The 17,865-nt window shown below is 47.4% G+C and overlaps 1 protein-coding gene across 1 annotated transcript in view; it reads left to right on the top strand.

Moving 5' to 3' along the window:
- The first annotated feature begins 776 nt into the window (after positions 1 to 776).
- LOC144178664 (uncharacterized) overlaps positions 777 to 17,865 on the top strand; it is a 170,801-nt gene continuing 153,712 nt past the window's right edge. The window contains exon 1 of the mRNA XM_077706673.1: positions 777 to 2,930. Coding sequence (XP_077562799.1) covers positions 2,459 to 2,930 — 472 coding nt within the window. The 5' untranslated portion in view covers positions 777 to 2,458. The remainder of the gene's footprint in view (positions 2,931 to 17,865) is intronic.

Genomic DNA, 17,865 nt, shown 5'->3' with positions numbered 1-17,865 from the left:
TTTCTTTAGACGAAAGCACTGGCGCTACGCGCGGTAAAACTGCGTTCGGCTAAACGTTCGTCAGGACATGCTTCCAAGGACCCTAAATTTCTATTGAAGACCTATGAGAGCCGTTCTTAAATTTGAAATAGCCAGCTCGAACTTCGAGTTAGTCCAATTATGAGGTGGGACCTTTATTTCTTTTGGTGGTGGCCTGCCAACCCTTATTTTGTGAATGCGTGGGTAGAAGGGGGCGTGTTTTCTGCTTCTGGAAGAAGCAAACAGCTACACCTTTGCACTCCTAAGTGCCCAGGTCACTCAATCTAATGACTTTCATTGTGTTATTTCCTTGCTTGCTTGAGCATTGCCACTATTTTCTCGACGCTGCTTTTTCTTTCGGAAACATTCGTAATTAACACTCCTCAAACAGCGTCCATACCCAGTGAGCTCGGCCAGCTTCCCGCACGGAACTACGCTCTCCATAAGAGCCTCAAAAAAGTACGAACTCTATTTGATTTGCAAATATCAATTCTGGTCAGCGAAAACCTTCAATATAGTGTTGGGTTGATAAAGCATTATTCCAGCGTGAAAAAAAGAACTCCAGGAGGAGTGACAAAATCGTGGCATGATAAATTTTTGCAGCGTGAAAGCAGTCGGAATGCTTGCGTTTTTTTATTACTTCGCGCGATGTTAGGACAATAGTGTCGGCGGTCTCATACTTCCTTTTGACATGACGAGTGAGCGCTCACTAAGCTTCTGCTACAACAAATATCGGGGTTTCTTTCTCGGGCAGCTCCAGCACGTGTTTCGAGCATCACGCCCGTCCCTGAGGAAGACAGTCGGGGCTGAGAAGGACTTGGAAACAGACGAGGTTTCTGGAAGCAACATGATCTGGTTTATCTGCTTCGGACGCAGCCAGAGCTTGCGGCAGATGCAGCGACGGAAAAGGTGGGACGCCTCCTGCAGCACTGCACCACAGTCATCGTACCAGGCGTCACCGCCTCGATATTACCGCAACCACCGAGCCGTGTTTTAGCCTCGGAGCCGGAGGCAAAGAATGCGGCTCGTTCGTCGCAGCCGAGCAACTTTGGGAGACGCGTTCTGGCGTTTGGAACGCCAGGGACTGCACGGCGTCTCTGTGGGTCGGCCACCCGGAAACTTGTAAACTTTGCGTCTTTGTCGAGCACGAAACCGACCGGTCGTTACTAAGCCGAGCTTAATCAAAGTGGGAACCAAAACAGTAGATTCACAGCGCTGTGGCAGGAACTGCAACAAGCTTTCGTTCGTCCCTCGTGCGTGACCTCAACTGCGTTGCTAAAGCTCAAACGCCTCACCACTGCATCCTCCTTCAACCGTGTCGACGTGTCGATGCGCCAAGTTCAAACTACCCTAAGAGATTGCTCAAGAAACAGCGTCTACGACGCGCGAAAAGTGCCACAGTGGTCGAACCTTACTCAAAAATATAAACTGCGTTAGGAGAACAGCCTGAGCTACCCGTCGTGGACGTCTGTTCCGAGAACATTAACCGGGTTTCCTTCCCTCCAAAGTCTCCGAGAGACCGATATTTTTCTCGGGGCAGCGGGAGAAAGAAAAGAGACCAACAGCCTTAAGAAAGCCGATCAGACGTCGATTCTGGGAGGTTTCTTGTTGGGCGTCCAACGACAAATGACTTTCTTCTTCGACGTTCACAAACTAATGGGCCGGAACCATCCTGGTCGGCATCGCTGAAAAAAAATGCGCCAAATCTGCAAGAACAAGACCGCACACTGCCGCTTGCTTCGATAGGAGTCGTGGAGAAAATACGCCTCGGCACTGCTCTTCCGACGTCCCCGACAAAAATGTGGCACTCAATGTAGACGAGACTTGAAATCGCTTCCTTAGAAACTAGCCGGAGCAGCACGATCGTCGACAACAAGCCGAAAAGACCGTTGTCGGCGTCGTTTCTTCCTCTCGAGTATTTCCTATATGTCGTTGGAGCCTTTTCTTTGAAAGTCTTCATTCGAAATGTGGTATACCCAAAACGTAAATTTGTATAAAGTTAACCTTCCGCTTCTATTGATGAGAAGCCGCCTCGACAGAGTTGTAAAGGAGCTAAACTAAACATCTTATCTGGACGATCTTCAGTGAATAAAGAACCGAAGTAAGGGAGTGTGCTGGCCGCGAACGTCGGGTCTGCACCCGAGCCAAGGCCGTCACGCTGTGGACTCTATACACGCTCCACCTGGTCTCGCAACCAGCTCGAGCAGCTGCCGCCCACAGGCCACCAGCGGCCAGCCGAGAGGCACCGGCGAGCACCAGCAACACCCAGCGACAATCCTTCCCGCTGCGCGAACTCACCCCGTTCGACGTGCCCTTCGTGCCCGTCTCCACGCCACCACCACGTCGAGTACCGCAGCATCTGCACAACCGCACCTGCACGACGCTGAACCGGCCCTATTCGACGTTGAACCGCCAGTCGACGTTCATCGAACCCATTGCCATGGCGGGGACCAGTAGTGGTTCCGGTGCCCCCCAGCCTCCGCGGACGCTTCCGCCGACGCCGCGTTTCAAGAGCTTCAGTTCCTCCTGCCTGCACAGCCCGACGACCGAGCTACAGACCTATTCGGACGTGTCTCCCACAGACCTGGCGGCCACGCCGACCTGGCAAGACCGGCCGGCCTCGCGTTTCGTGTTCTCCATTTCGCCGCCTAGGGCCTCGTCCTGTCTGGGCAACCAGAGCCCGCAAGAGTACAGGCCGCTGTGCGCGACGTCGCAGGAGAGTGATCGGGGCAGGGGCAGGGGCACTCGCGCCGGCAGCGCCCGGAGTGGACTGGGCGCCAAGGAGGACGAGGAGGAAGACGTGAGCCGCAAGGCCCGCTGGATCATCATCACCACGGCTGTGTCGCTTTTTGTGATGAGTGTGCTCCTCGTGGGCATCATGCTCCGCCTGGCGCCCGTCATCGATGACCTCGGTAAGTCTTAATGCCCCTCCCTCACGAGGGGCACAGTTTTAATGCTTCTCGGCCCGAGTGTACCCGCTCCTGTACCTATATACCGCTTGGCGCCCAGCAGCCTTACTGTTTCGATTGTCCCTTGCCGTCCCTTAAGCCCTTCGTTGTCAGGAGGTAATTTGCACCTCACTGATGACCGCACAGGTCACCGGGAGCTTTCTCAAGCTGACTGGAGCACGATATAATTTAGTTTCTTGGCGTGGGCGTGATGTTCGTTCGCACTGAAACTCACAAGACTATCTATAAAGCCATTTCCTGCCCGATGGCGTGACACCTCGATCCGAATAAGTTGGATGCGGGATTTGAGAAGACCAATACTGTTTACTTCCCACGAGCATTCCGTCCCCAGAAGAAAAAGAAAATGCTGCGGTCATGCAAGAGAATTTTCCAGAGACATACGTCCAAAAAACACCTGCCTCGTAAGGTCACCAATAGTGCGACCAGAAAGAACGCTACAGACAGCATGCATTGCTAATTTCAGTTTATAAGTTCCTGAGACTGCTCATAACCTCGTCTAATGGCATTGTTGGCGAGCTCCGTTTACCCTCAGCTTAGGAGCAGGAGTGTTATTGGCCCACTTTCTTAGATACACGTGTTCTCTATAAAAAAATATATTCACTACAACCTATGACTGTATAGGAAGCGATTTGAAACGCGGCACCTTGTGTTTGGTCACCTTGTTCCTTTTTACGTTTTTTATTGGTGCAGGAACGACGGTGAAAGGTTTTATTCCAAGCGTAGATGGCCGCGAAAGCTACGCATCCAGCGAATTATCTCCTCGCTTCGACTTTCAACAAAGCCTTATTTTTCTCCTTTGAATTCTCTTTAGGACGCATCAAATGGAGCGACTGCAACGTCCGTTTCCGCAGCAGCTTTGTGATTTCTTTGGGAGCATGGAATGGCTTAGTATTAAAAATAAAATTATGGGCTGAATCATAAGAAGGAAGAAGAAAGTGTGGGATTGGAGGATAGCAACACCGGCAATCCACACGATGTCAAACGAGACAGAAAGAGAGAAACATAAATAGGTTTGTTCAACACAGGGTTAGCGCAGCTTGCTTGCTGAAGACCGCAGTGCTTCGACGACTATGGCGACCCGACCCGTGAGCTCCTCCTGGAGATCCACGTTTGAGCAACCAAGCGCTGCTTCCTATGAGCTGGAGAGAAAAATTGTAAGGGTTTCGCCCTATTGTTGTCATGATCGGACAGTGTGAGACATTCCCCAACGACCGACGCCGCAAAAAAACGCTCCGTAGAATTTGATAAAAACTGGGGTTGATTTCTCTGTCATAGGAATCGGTAAAACACGAAAGTAAAATGTGCAGCGAAATCTGCAGCTGAGCATGATTTGCGGGTCGGCGGCTGTCTTGTGGGTGTGCTAGGTGAGCGACGTCCTGCTGGCGGGTCGCTCCGGCAAAGGTGTACTGGCGTCATTTCCGTGATAGATATGACGACAGTGAAATCTTGATGTATCACGGCATTAAACACTTTCGTGATAAAATATAAAACCCGAAAACAAACAACCCTAAGTGAAGGTACTCTTTAGTACTAAAGGTCGATTCCCCGCAAGAAGACCCTGTGTGCTGGAGTGCACCCTTTACAGGCAGCTTGCTTCATTGTAGTGGCTGGCGTCATTTCCGTGACGGATATGACGTCAGTGAAATCTTCGTGTATCCCGGAATACAACACTTTTGTGTTAAAATCTTTTATTGCATCTCCAACATAAGCTATTTCGAGCTTTGTGGCCAGGAGAATGCAGAGTTTTACCTACGCATTATGCATTCGTCGTCAAACCCTTGTTAAACAAAATGCCCGCTCTCGTCAGAAATTCTTTGCGATTCGTACATAACCACCGTCTGATTCGTCGGTACTCCAGGAATTAAATTTCCTCCCGCTGCCTTTAAGGAATTACGGTCAAAAGTGGGCGGTCAAAATGCAGGACGATGAATACGAAACGGATGCAGTTTTTTTTACACGTGATAAAGGGCTCTTCATACGATCATACGCTTGCAGAACGTTTCGAGATGTCGCCATGGATAGTTATACGCCACTATGCGAAAAGAGACACGATGCAAATCCGTCTAATCTATGTATGCTTACATTTTCCCTGTTTCCATCCTAGTTTCTTGCCTAACCACAACGTGGGTGTGCTGCCCTGTCACTGGATAGCTATTTCGAGCTTACCTCCTTACGCCGGTAATGGATCAGATGCTTCCTCATCCGGCTATCGCTGTCAGATGGAAAGCTTGACCTTCAATGTGCTCCAGTTCTTGGTGGTAATCTTCGCACCATCCGCCCCCGCTTTGTACTCGCGTATAAAAATGAGCTCCTGGTGCTAGATATGTATCTATCAATCTCATCTAGTAGTGGACGTCGACTAAAAAATCTGACTCGATTATGCAGCAGGCCGCGGTCAAATAATCGATCGTTTTATGCGGTTTTACTTGTTTAGCAACATAAAAAAAAACTTCTCCACTTATTGCGCTTAACAGCTGCTTTTAGTGTAAGGTGACCTGCGCTGCGAAACTGAAATCATGTGTGCCTGTTAAAAGGGATGCTCAGTGAAAGAATATTCTGCAATTTTTTGTGTGGTTGTACGTTAATGTACTATGAGCATGTTTACAGTCATCTTATCTACTTGTTACCAATCGTCGTCTGTTATCTGTACTGGCGTTAGTTTATCAAGCTCCCCAAACGGCGGCGTCTATTGATGCGAGTCTGTGCACATTTTTGTATGGTGTTGACTAGATTATGCTTATAAAGAGGAAAGGATAAAATAAAACAAAGAATAAATATCTTCGTCTGCTTTTGCTATCAACGCAAGCTTGCGAATTTGGACAACAGCCCTTCTCATGCACTTGCGACGTAACTTACTTCAGAAAACTAGTTATCTGTTGAGATGAGCGTGCAGAAATTTAAAAAGGCAGGCTTACCTCATAAACCTCACGTGAGTATAACTGATTAGCTAGTTTTGAGTATCAAACCCGGTGAAAACAATAATTAGGTTAATGGGAGGCTTAGTGCAAAAAAGCTGAGTACGGTGGCAGTATGTACGAACGAGCCGTACGACCAGTTTTATTGTAATAATTAGGAACGATAATCAATCAAACGTCTCGCCCTAACATCGTTACATTGGTGCAATCTTCGAGACCGTAAGTTAAAAAATGTATTCCAGGTACTTAAAACTTTGGAGTGAAAGAGAATATTGCATTTACACCGCACGAGAATAAAAATATAGGAGAATAAATCTTGACTAATACCAGACATAAACATCGGAAGGAAAAAACGACTGATGTACGGTGAAGCGATAAACTTAAAAACAGCATGAGAGGAATGTCCGACGAAGTGTTTCTTTCCTGTGCGCTTTTTTAAACACTCAAGGTCTGCCGAAAGAAGGATGATGTCCTCACGCATTCGCTAGAATACTCTAAAAGCTGACGCCAGCGTGGGGGCGCACATACACACACCCGTTACCCAAACGCTCAGTGTTTGTTTCCGAGGTACAAGCTCCCGGGTTCCACCGTTCTGGAGGGAGCCCAGCAGCCGACCGAAAGACGACGACAAATTATCCGCGTTGACAGACGCGAAAATGAGGCAACCCAAGTACGGGCATGCTGCGCCTAAGTGCGGTCTCCCTAAAACGAGGGTCTTCGGGTGTCTCCGTCTTCCCCACTTGTTGTGTTTTCTGCTGGTCATCCCACTGCCGCTGTTCGTGGTCTTTCGTCAGCGTACGCCGCCATCGTCTGATTGCGAACACTGCCACGCACACTCGGAAAACCTTTTCGCACAAACGTGACCATCAGGCTCGTTTATTTTTCCTCCCCTCTGAAGCCGCGCACACGCTGCTGTTTTTTTTCCCCTTCACATCTGAGGGGCGCCGAGTAAAAACGGGGATCGTCCTTCCCGGGGCGTTGCCACCACCGCCGCCGCTTTTTGCTTCTGCCTCTCGAACGCGCTTCAGCGCGCCGAGGCCAAATTGGGTTTTCCCGCATCATCCTCCGTTTCAAGCTGACGGCATCTCGCGCACTTCCGTGGACGAACGCGACGTGTAATTCGCGTGATGGTGCTTCGGGTAGCGTCCACTTTCTCAAAAAAAAGCAATAGAAGACGGACGCGAAGTTCCGCGCCGCGTATACGCTTTCATGGACGAGGAAATGAACGTCTGCCGCAAGCAGAAACAAACAAATCCGACGTGACGTCCGGCGAAGGAAGCGAACGACCGCGAGGCATCGTCCGGCAGCCGACGCCTTTGTGACACAGCACCAGAGGTTGTCCATTTCCTTCGCCTCCTCCTCCTCTCCCGCGCTGCACTCCTAGACGAAGACGAATGAGCTCTCCACCTCCTGTACCCCTCGGCCCAACTGCTAATACCGCCGAGTGAAAATTAATGACCGAATAAGCACACGTCTTCATCAATCATGCTTCGCACTGTATTCGCCTCGCTACATCGGCCAGAGAGGCTCGATGTTATATAACGGGTGTTAAAGTTGACGAAACAGGCCTTCAGGCATTGAGTCTGCGTGCGTGAAGTACCCATTTTTTTTCCTAGGTGTGGTATATTTTTCTCTGTCGCGAGAACTACCTGCTGCGAAATATTTTTTTTTATTTAATTGAATGACATGAACTTTCTGCACGAAGCACGACGGCAGTATTCCACCGAGTTGAAACTTCGTAATGTAAAGGTACTAAGCGGTTACCATCACTTTTAAGGGGGATAACATATTCCAGTAAGTCAACGCCAGTTGTTTGATGTATTGATGAGTAATTTTTAGCGTACGCGTGCTCCTTCTGTATATAATGCCAGAAAAATACAACACAATTAATCATACAACAAACTACATTTGACGCGTCCCATGCCTCCCCTGATAAACTAACGCCTCCAACAGACCACAACGTAACGTCCTGACTGTGTTCATCTCTTCACGATAATAGTGGTGCTCGGCGATAGGGAACGCGTGTCGGCTGTCCTTGGTGCCTCCGACTGTTAGCCTTTCGTGGGCTACCCGTTGAGCCATGTCGTTTTTCTTGGAACTGTAGCGGCTTAAGCGCCCAAACGATTCATATATTTGTCTTTCTTCTATCTAGGTGACAACTTGCTATCTTGCACAAGGGACATCGTGTATGTGTGTTTTTTGTGCACCGAAGTGTCGACTCGGATCGGCTTCGGCTCTGACGACGTTCGTGAGGATCCGCAGCTTTCGTTATTGCAATGCCATGGTGTCTTTTCTTTTACGACCGGCTGTTCTAGCATCTTGTATTTTAAATTTGGGGTACGTTTAATATGCCTTTTTGCACTGTGTTTCTTAGATAACATAGGCGATTGTCCAAACAATGCAACCACACCCCCCCTCGTATCAGGGCCGCGTAATACACCAAAACGAAGCCCGCGAACGCCAGAAGTGACACACCTTCGCAGACGCTGCCCTCTACCTCCGCGTATACACAATAACACACACAGACCACTCGCACACAGCACAGCAGACGAGCCACTAATAAGAGACAGCTTTTACTGCGCGGAAACCGGACTCCTCGAAAAATATCTAGCTGCTGCCACCCCCTCGGCGCCCAAAGCAAGGTTTCTAATATTCACACACACACACCACAAATTCGCTTTCGGCGTCCCAGCTCAAGGCCTAAAGTGCATTATACATTGCGCGAATTTACCTTCCAATTCGGTGCTGCGACGCCGTGCGTGTGGCAAACGATGCATCGCTGTTGCTGTGGCAAATTGCTAAATGTTAAGTGGTGTTCACAGAGGAAGTTCATGGACGAAGCGGTGTTCACAGACGAAAACCGCACAAACATTTTGCAATTCGATGCAGCAAGACAATAGATCGTTTTGCCGCAACAGTGGCACCGCAGCAGCAAATTCGAAGGTAAATTCACACCATGTGGAACGTGCTTAAGGTAAGCCTGGGCGGTACCACCCCTCTAAAACGTCCATAAACCTGTGAAGGTTCACTGGATACCTACAACACTCTGGAATGCCAGAAAATAAGATCGCCTACACGCCCAAGGAACGTTCCTCCAGGCCACTGTCTTCGCTTACCCCACCGCGTTGACCCTAGAAAGGCTTAAGGCTTAAAAGCCAACTGCACTCAAATTCTCGACAACGTAAAAATAATGCCACCTAATAGTACACATGAAAGACGTGCGAAATGCAAAATACTACGTTTCAAACATGAACGCGAGCGATGCAGACGGCTCATGACATTCGCGTTTTGGGAACCGAAACTGAATAGAAAAGGCGGCCATTACCAATGGCCGGACGTGACGTACGTGATGGAACGAAAGCGACCGCGCTAGAACCGGCGGCCGTTCAGAACCGCCTTCAAAAGCGCGTGGTAGCGTCGCCTTTCGCACTGTTGTTTCCACAGAAGGACTCCCAATAACTTTTGCCCAGGATAATAGAGTTAGGCGCACCTCCGACATCGCGTTGCTATCAATTGAAGTAGACTGCACGACAGTTATTTTTTCATCAGAATAACTGCCGTTGTAGCAATCCTTGGCAGTGCGAGTAAAAAAGCGGGCCCTGATTTACAAAGCTAGTTGCTCGTAAGATATCGAAGAGCAGCTTTGGTTATCCGGCAGCTCGGCGGTCGCATCGCTCTCTTTGAAGGGAATAAACCGCATGCGGGCGGAAATCAATCACTAGTTTTACTATACATTACGTGGAAACAGCTTCGTGAATATCAGCCCACTATTTTTCGCCTTGCTGCGCATCAAGAATGGAATTATAAAAGAAATCTAAAACTATCAGCCAGCTTCCACGGCTAAATGATGCATTAAAACACTAAAAAAACGTTACCTATGTTACCTATCTACCGCTGTTCTCTACTTTCACCGGAGGCATGTGCTGTTGACAACATTTTACTTTCAAGTAAATTAAATCTAGCACTCTAAAAAAGTAAATACTTCATTTTGGATTTGAAAAAAAAAATCAGTTTCATTTTTTATGAGAGGAGCAGTTTCGTTAGCTTTAGCACTTCGCGAAGACGACGGCCGATATTTGTGCGGATGTATCTGTTACCAGAAACAAGGCTGATTTGGGTTCACTTAGCGAGTGAGCCAAAATTCGAACAATAGTTTATACCCGCGTGTACAACAACTCCAGTTAGGTCGCAAACATTTGGACAGGTCTAAGGGATGGAGGTGGCTTTGGCCCAGCCCAAACATTGCAAATATAGGACGCGGAAGTTCAAGTGGTCAATAATTCATAAAAGATTATTTTTTTCTCTAAAAGATGCAATAGGGATGACAAATGTAAGGCAAGTGTGCATGTCGTGCTATTTTTTTTACTTGAAATATTATTCTCAAGTAAAAAGAGTTTTGCTAGCTCCCGAGCAAGCGGCGGTAGTTTCTAGGCTTCTAATCTCTTATTGCACTGAAAAAAAAGGCGAATATGCTACCTATGCGGTTAATTTGAAACATGTGATGGCGACGGCGGTACAGCCCGGTTGTGCAGCAGACAAACCCCGTGCGAACGCCTCCCTGCGCCCGGCGGAGCGCCGTGCAAGTCGCTGGAGAAGTGCGAGTTCCACAGGACAGGTTCCCAACCTCCGTCACAGGCCGCTCGGGACTTGTTTCGGCGACTCTCCACCAGGTGCAAATGTCGTCTGCACGGAGCAACTTTCGACGACGGTACCTAGTGTGCTGTGTGCTCACGATGCTCAGGATTTCGCCAGGGTGATTGTAAAAGCTTCGACAGCTTATTTGGATCAAATTTGGACAAAGAAAAATTTGAGTGCAGTTGGCCTTTAAACTCCCCCCCCCCTCCCCTCTCCCATTTTTTAAACATCTGACTCTACCCAAAGCCACACACCAAACACATTGTCTAGGACCGAAGGTTACTCGCTTACAACACATTTGTTCCCTTCACAAACAAACAAAAATAAGCCTCACCGAAGAAGAAATATGAAAATGGGGGAAAAGGTCCAGTTCTCTTACGCACTACTAACTGATTTTCCATGAGGAAATATCAATGCCAAATTGAACGCCTGAGGAGCATTGCTTCCTCCTCGCGTTGTCTAAGGGCTTTGTAATCTTGCCGCTTGACACGATTTGCTTCGTGACCCGCGTCTGCCTTACGCTTTCGAGTGGCTTAGATTTGTCTTCTTAAAGTTACGCCGCTGCTCTTTCCTACCGCCGTGTCTGCCTGTCTGTTTCATAATTTGGCCGCGTTCTTCCTCCCTCATACTTCGTCCGCAGTGCACTGGTGAGAAAAGCCACTTTTCACTATCGCCTAGTATAAGGTCACCCTATGAACCAATTGAAAAACATGAGGTCTAGGTGCCGTTTAGCTGCTCCCAACGCCATCGCCAACGCCGCCTTTTTCGCTCAGTGGAAAACTGATGCGTTCTCCATAAAGCGACGCGTAAAAATAAAGCATCACTGCTCCCCTTTATTGACACCTACCCCGTTAAGCTAGTTCAGTTGTTTTGTTGAGTGCAACCGATGCCAAATTGACACATAGTGCCCCCAAGCCCTCAATCGCCCCTGCCTCGATCAATTCACGAGTGATTGTGTCTGAACTTTTTCTGATTACCCAACAGCTATAGCACTGAAGTTCACAAGCGCATGTTTACAGTTGCGGGCAAGATTCCCACCTCTCTTCTTTATTAGATTATTGTCGTATTCCCTAACAGTGCTTAAGAAATCTTCCACATTACCATGTATATTTCTTGCTGCAAGTTGAGAGGGGGTTGTGCACCACGCCTTCAATACAGTCAACGATTTCCTTTCGGTGTGTAGTTTAGCACACACGTTTCTTCTCGTCCGACCTAAGCTTCATGCTGCAGAGGGTATACAGCTTCTTTAGACAGAAAAACTACCTGAATGCCCGCTCGCACAAACGCCGACAAAAAAAAAGCAGAAACTGATAAAAATTTCAAGGAAGAAACGGGTGCTTAGCCATCAATTCAGAGTATGTACGAAGCTAAAGCGAAACCGACAGTTTACCTCTCAATTTATCTCCTCCGCATTCTTATGTTTCATGAATGGGTGTGGGCGTTGGGAGTACGAAATAAGTTTATTCGGTCCAAAGGCCTGTGCCGCCTTAAACGACGGCCAAGACATCTTCCACCCTTTAAACGGCCCACTCCTGGCAATCAGGGCTTTCGTTTTGTAATACGGTCTCTTATGAGCTCTTTAATAGCAATAATAAATGTTTCTTTCGATTCTTTGAAGCCTTATCTATGCATGCTGGGGAATTTCCAGAGCATGCGAGGAAAGCTCGGAGGAGGTTTTTTAACAACAAAGCTGTTTAGCAAATCGCAATTCTTCCTGTCCACAGTTAAAAATACTAAGAAAGTGGCGAGCGTGCGTACGTGAGTGCGGGCGTCGCGGCGACAGCCCGGCAGTTAACGAAACCACGAAAATTCCTAGCCCTCGTGTGTTAGTTCCTCTCGACGACCACCCAGCGTCCCCTGTGCCCGTTTGTCAAGCCAAGCATACCCACTTAGGGATATTGGCCGAGATTCCAGCATTCACCGTAATATTGGCAATATTTGCTCGTGACGAGAAAGACTCCACGTTCACCGTAATTGCGGCGACACTTGCTCGTAACGAGAAAGACACGTCAAGCGTACGGTCCTCCAAGGAGATTTCCAACGATTATCAATTCCAAAACTATGAAATAAACTCGCACTTATACCTACAATGATGTAGTAAAGGTCGTTGCTGCAGCGACGTAGGAGCAGAACGGCTGAAATTGTCGACTTAAACCTTCGTGGTGGTCGTCAAGGTGGCGTACAGCTTCGCTACCTTCAGGTCTTACCCGTTAGTGTGAGCTTCCTTCATTTTTTTATTTACAGTAGATGAACGTTCGCCTTTCCTGGTAACGGCCCGTGTTCTGTCAATTCCGCTTTCAGTCGTGACACATTATACGAACCTTAATGAGTTTTAATTTCGCCTAGTAAACATCGCAACGACATAAGGCTTGGGTATGAAATCCCAGCACTTTATTTTTATCAGCACGCGAGTTTTGCCCGACGGGTTCCAAGAATTTGCCTTCAAATAATTCCAGCTTTGGCACCCCTGACACCTCGATTCAATCCTCAGTACAAACTAAGCTTTATTGTTGAAATCCATAGTAACAGTGTTTATTCCCGCACCCACAAAAATATTGAAGATGTGTTGGGTACAACTTTGGGTACCTTAGCCTAATACAATGTCCTGGAATGGGATATTATCCGGCATCATGTTTTCGATTACTGCAGTCACCAACGAAACCCTTGACATTGAAATTTTTGTTTTTAGATCTTTTCACATTTTTTCCACAGAGTACGAAATAAAAATAATACGTTCGCATATTGTTGTATCCTTGTTCGAGTAGTTTTTGAACATTAAAAACAGCTGTTCCTTACTGTCGTTAATTATTTTCCGCCTTTTTACCCACCTCAGGAGTCGGGTTTAAGTACTTCAAAGCCCTAGGCAAGCGTTGTTAGCGGTACATAAAAACCAGATTATAGAGCCCTTTCGTGCTACACATTTTAAGTGTTCTGATATTACCACCGAAAGGACGTTTAATCACCATGTGACTGCCATGCTGCATTGTGAGCTCTCTAAGTTACAGCTAAACTGCTCATTTAACTATAAAAACCGGAAATATCAGTGGTGACGTAGAACAGTTGTTCTGCACTTGAGCACATCATTATATGCCGCAACACAAAATTTGTATATTGCTGTAAGCAAAAGCAATCATTCGAAATAGATGTACAGTCGAGTCCACTTATAACGACACCGTTTATAACAATATATCGGATATAACTATTAACAGCTATGACACTTCCGCTTTTGTATGCTTTCCATGGGAAAATAAATTGCTTATTACAATGTTCTAGTGCCGCGATATTGGATATAACGATTGAATCCGGTTACAGGAAGCACCAAAAATGAGAGCTGCCACCGGCTCTTTACGCCAACCACGCCGACACCATGCGCCGCGATGCGCCTCGCATCCCGTCCACCCCTCAGAAAACGACTCAACTGCGCCGCTTACGAGGAAGCCAGATGAGGAGGGTAACAGTTCTCCTTCCAAACACTCCGCCCGATGCTGCCGCTTTGGCCCCGTCCCTGTGCCTGATGCTTTGAATTTGACTGGGTGCCTCTTCAACTACCTCTGTTCTTCCGAGGATCAGTCGTCAGGGCCGATGTTTTGGAAACGTCTGAATGCCTCACTGAAGAGGTGATCGTTGCGCGGATACGTGCTGTGGACAGCGGTGGCAGTGACAACTCTGACGACGCGGTTGCACAGCCTACAGTTTACTACGGTAGCATCTTCGCAGGAGGCCCAACGCATGATAGTCCCTCAGGGAATTCATTTCCACCAAGGACCCTTCGCTCAGCTAGGTGAAGCACCAGATGCTCTTGAAAAAGATGTGCGCCAGCTTCATGTGCAGCAAACAAAGCTGTCCGGGTATGGCTTTTTTCCACAAATAGGTAGCAGTACAACCTTGCTTGCCTGCAAATAAAATGTTTTAAGCTCTTCTCCGTCTTTTAATTTAGCAACCCGCCAATAACAATGATCGGTTATAACGATGGGATTTCCTTGGAACTTGGATATTGTTATAAGTGGACTAGACTCTATTCGTAAGGCTAGCTTTCTGAATAAGCACACTAGTCATGCAGGCAAAGCACGCTTTACAGACGTAATGTGCGTCACGTGATTCATGCGAAAGAAATAGTTCGCTAAGTTGGTCGAAACCGCATCGTCCTTGGCACACAAGATAGCCGAAAGGAATGTAATCAAAATGTCCGATGTATGACACGAAGTTCTGACTGCTCAAAGAATAAAAAAATTCCACCATCTTCCAGTGGGGAACCCTGATGAGGAGGCAAAGTATCGGGGGGTGGGGGGGGGGGGGGGGATGGGGGTTCCATGTGGTTCCATTGTTGTTGCCGTTACGTTGAGTGGTCTGGTGTTTAGTAGCGCCAGAGGGAATTCCGCGTCCGGGTCCAAGCCGGTGGCAAAGGCACGCAAGTACTGTTGTGTTACGATGAGTAGGCGGTGGTTCTCGAGGCGCCGAAACTCCTCCATCATGTTCTTGTCGATGTTGTCGTCTCTGTGGTAGAATCAGTAGTCTCCGTCAGCGTTGGTGAGGTAAAGGTTGTTGACGTTGGTGCACCGGCTGAGAGCAACGTACACGCCCTCCTCTTCGCAGCTTTGTCTTCTTCTCCTTCTTCTTCAGCGGTTCCCCTACGGGAAGAGGGCGACGGTGGTTGAACGCAAAGCTTTCTCGTGGTGGATTCTTTGATTTGCCAGTCCCTAGGGGCATCCTGCCACAATCATCATCAAAGGCGCAGCGGACGGGGCACGGACGCGAGACATCCCCCTGAGTAATAGATGCTTGGCATCTAAAAAGAAGGTCAATCAATGCTCGAAATGACACTGCATCTCTCACGGAAGCTCCTATAAACTGAGTTGCCAAAAAATAATTTAAAGCGAAGCTTTCAGCCTCTCACTGATGTTGTTTGTAGCCCACCCAAAACACACTGCAGGAAAGACAACTTTCTCTGACGATGATAATGATTTTGGGTGAAGTGAAAAGAATTTAAACGTTTCCCGTTGTCGGCATTGAACCTCGGTCCCTCGCGTTATAAAGCCGACGTCTATCCGACTGTGTCATTCCGGCGTGGTAGAGGAAGTTTAGATTTTGAGAAGGGGGACAAGGACGTACAAAGTTTTACAGAAAATGCACTCCTCCGTCTAACGACGACGATAGCTGAACGCCAGGCAAAGCCATAGAATGTCCGTACCAGTAAAGCACTAGAGATCACAACAGCAGTGCAGTAAACCGTCCCCATAAAAATCAGGTGCTCGCATAAAGACAGCACAGTCTTACGTCACATCCTCGATCAATAAGATCCGCTCACGTCTGGCTTTGGTCGTTTTGTGTTGGAATAAATCTTGGAAAACTTCGCGTTGCCTCGTCATCGTCGTTTCGACAGAGGGGAAGATGATTTTTTGCGATGTTTGGGATTCGAACCACAGTTCTCTACAATGCGAGAGAGGAGTAGAACCACCAAACAACCATAGCTTGATGATTCTAGCAGAATAAATGAGCCTAGCCAAAGTGCTGTAACATCCGATTTAGAAAACTAAATTAGAAACCCGTACTCAGTAGTACGAGAAACATTTGAGCATGGTAATTGCAAAAATCGCAATTAGGTCAGTACCAAAGCATGTTCCAGATAATAGCGTATATTGGTTTATTGGCCATTGGTTTATTCTCTCTGCCATAGAAATCGGAAGAGGAAGAAATCGTCACAAAAAAGAGGATCGTGATAAGGAGAGGATATAGGCGACCCACTGGACACATGCCAGAGTAGGCACTGCCGTCATTACCGTGTATGGAATGAATGCGCTGGCTTTCACGCGACACTAGTTCAATGAATTTAATCGGTACAGTATATCCGGTGATGAAGTCTGAACCGTCTACATCAATGTGAACTGTGAAGCCTGGTGGCAACCACAATACCGGCATGTTCATTCCAGAATTAAACTCTGGTGCTTTTTGTATTCACTCCGCAATTAAGGAGTACTTGGGTGTCCCAGAATTTTTAAATTGGGGTTTCGAAATGACAGCCCAAAATGCCTCAGGACACAAAGAATCCAAGTAGCTGAACGACTACCGTGGATGCTAACAGAAAGCGTAAGGAGAGCAGAGCGTGCAGAGTACAAGTTACGGCAAGTGAGGAGAACAGATGTACCACAGGGAACGAGAACGCTGGCTCTTTGAAATTAGTGGTATGATGTAGAGGTGAGTATGTTTACATAGTAACACACAAAACAATAAATGACCTTCCCAGGGCATTTTATACCAGTGGTACACGTGCATTTCGAAGGCCTTTGAATCGATTATCATCGAACTCAGATGCCACCGTTTAACTGCTACACGAAGTTTTTTAAATGTCTTGTGTTGAACTGCCATTTGAGTCGAAAGAGCACCACCACCGACCTTTCATGCCCTCAAATGCCTTTGAAACGCAACCGTTCGTAGTCTTGCAGGAAGTTCCTCCGTTCCTCAAGTACAAAAATAGCTTTTATGGGTAATGTTTGAGTTCAAAGAGCAAGCTTTCAATAATGTTTGACGTGTTTTAGTTCTCCATAACTCACCCTGATTACAAGGCACAGGTGCCATCAGAAGTAGTTGGAACACGGGAGCTATGTCCGAACCGCATAGGAGCGTTATGTAGTTGCACCAGCGGTAAACGAGAGGAGATAACGCATGCGTGCCTGCCGACGGTGATAACCCATCTATACCTCTCAACCCACTTCTTTTAATGTGGCCAAGAACATTCTTCTACAGCATACTGGTCTTAGTGATGGCGCTGATGGCAAAGACAAATGTGGCAGCGTCTCTAGCAAGCCTCCAGTGCTCTTGAGCTGCTAGAGAAGCGGCGCTATCAAAGAGATCTGAAGTGGCCATTTTTCTTTTCTAATATTTTAGGTGTGTCTGCTGTCAGCCTCATGGTCGAGAGCAGTGCGCTCCAAACAATGCTCTTGGCCACGTTGAAAGGAGGTGGTTGAGAGGTATAGATGGGTTATTACAGTCGACAGGCGCTCATCCATGTTCTGCTCCTTTCGTTTCCGCCGCTGCAGCTACACGGCGCTTTTATGCGGTTCGGCCATAGCTCCCGTGTTCCAGTTACTTCTGACGGCACCTGTACCTTTGTACTCTCGACACTGCTGACACGAAAAAGAGAAAAAAGAAAAAATGCGCTTACATACAGCTGAATTCTTAAAAGTATTTAGCGCCTAATCAATAAGTTCACCTATATTTATTGTTATAATCGATTTAACCACTCACCATGATGTTTTTGGACCCGTATTAAATGCTTAATTATTCTTTGTCAAGTTACGAGAATGAAACGTTGCATAGGTAGCGACACCAAA

Source organism: Haemaphysalis longicornis, unplaced genomic scaffold, assembly GCF_048455015.1.
Source record: "Haemaphysalis longicornis isolate Haplotype H1 unplaced genomic scaffold, Haemaphysalis longicornis Haplotype H1 scaffold_4, whole genome shotgun sequence".
Lineage (NCBI taxonomy): Eukaryota > Metazoa > Arthropoda > Arachnida > Ixodida > Ixodidae > Haemaphysalis > Haemaphysalis longicornis.
Note: the sequence above shows the minus strand (reverse complement) of the source record. Positions and strands in the feature narration are given on the sequence as shown.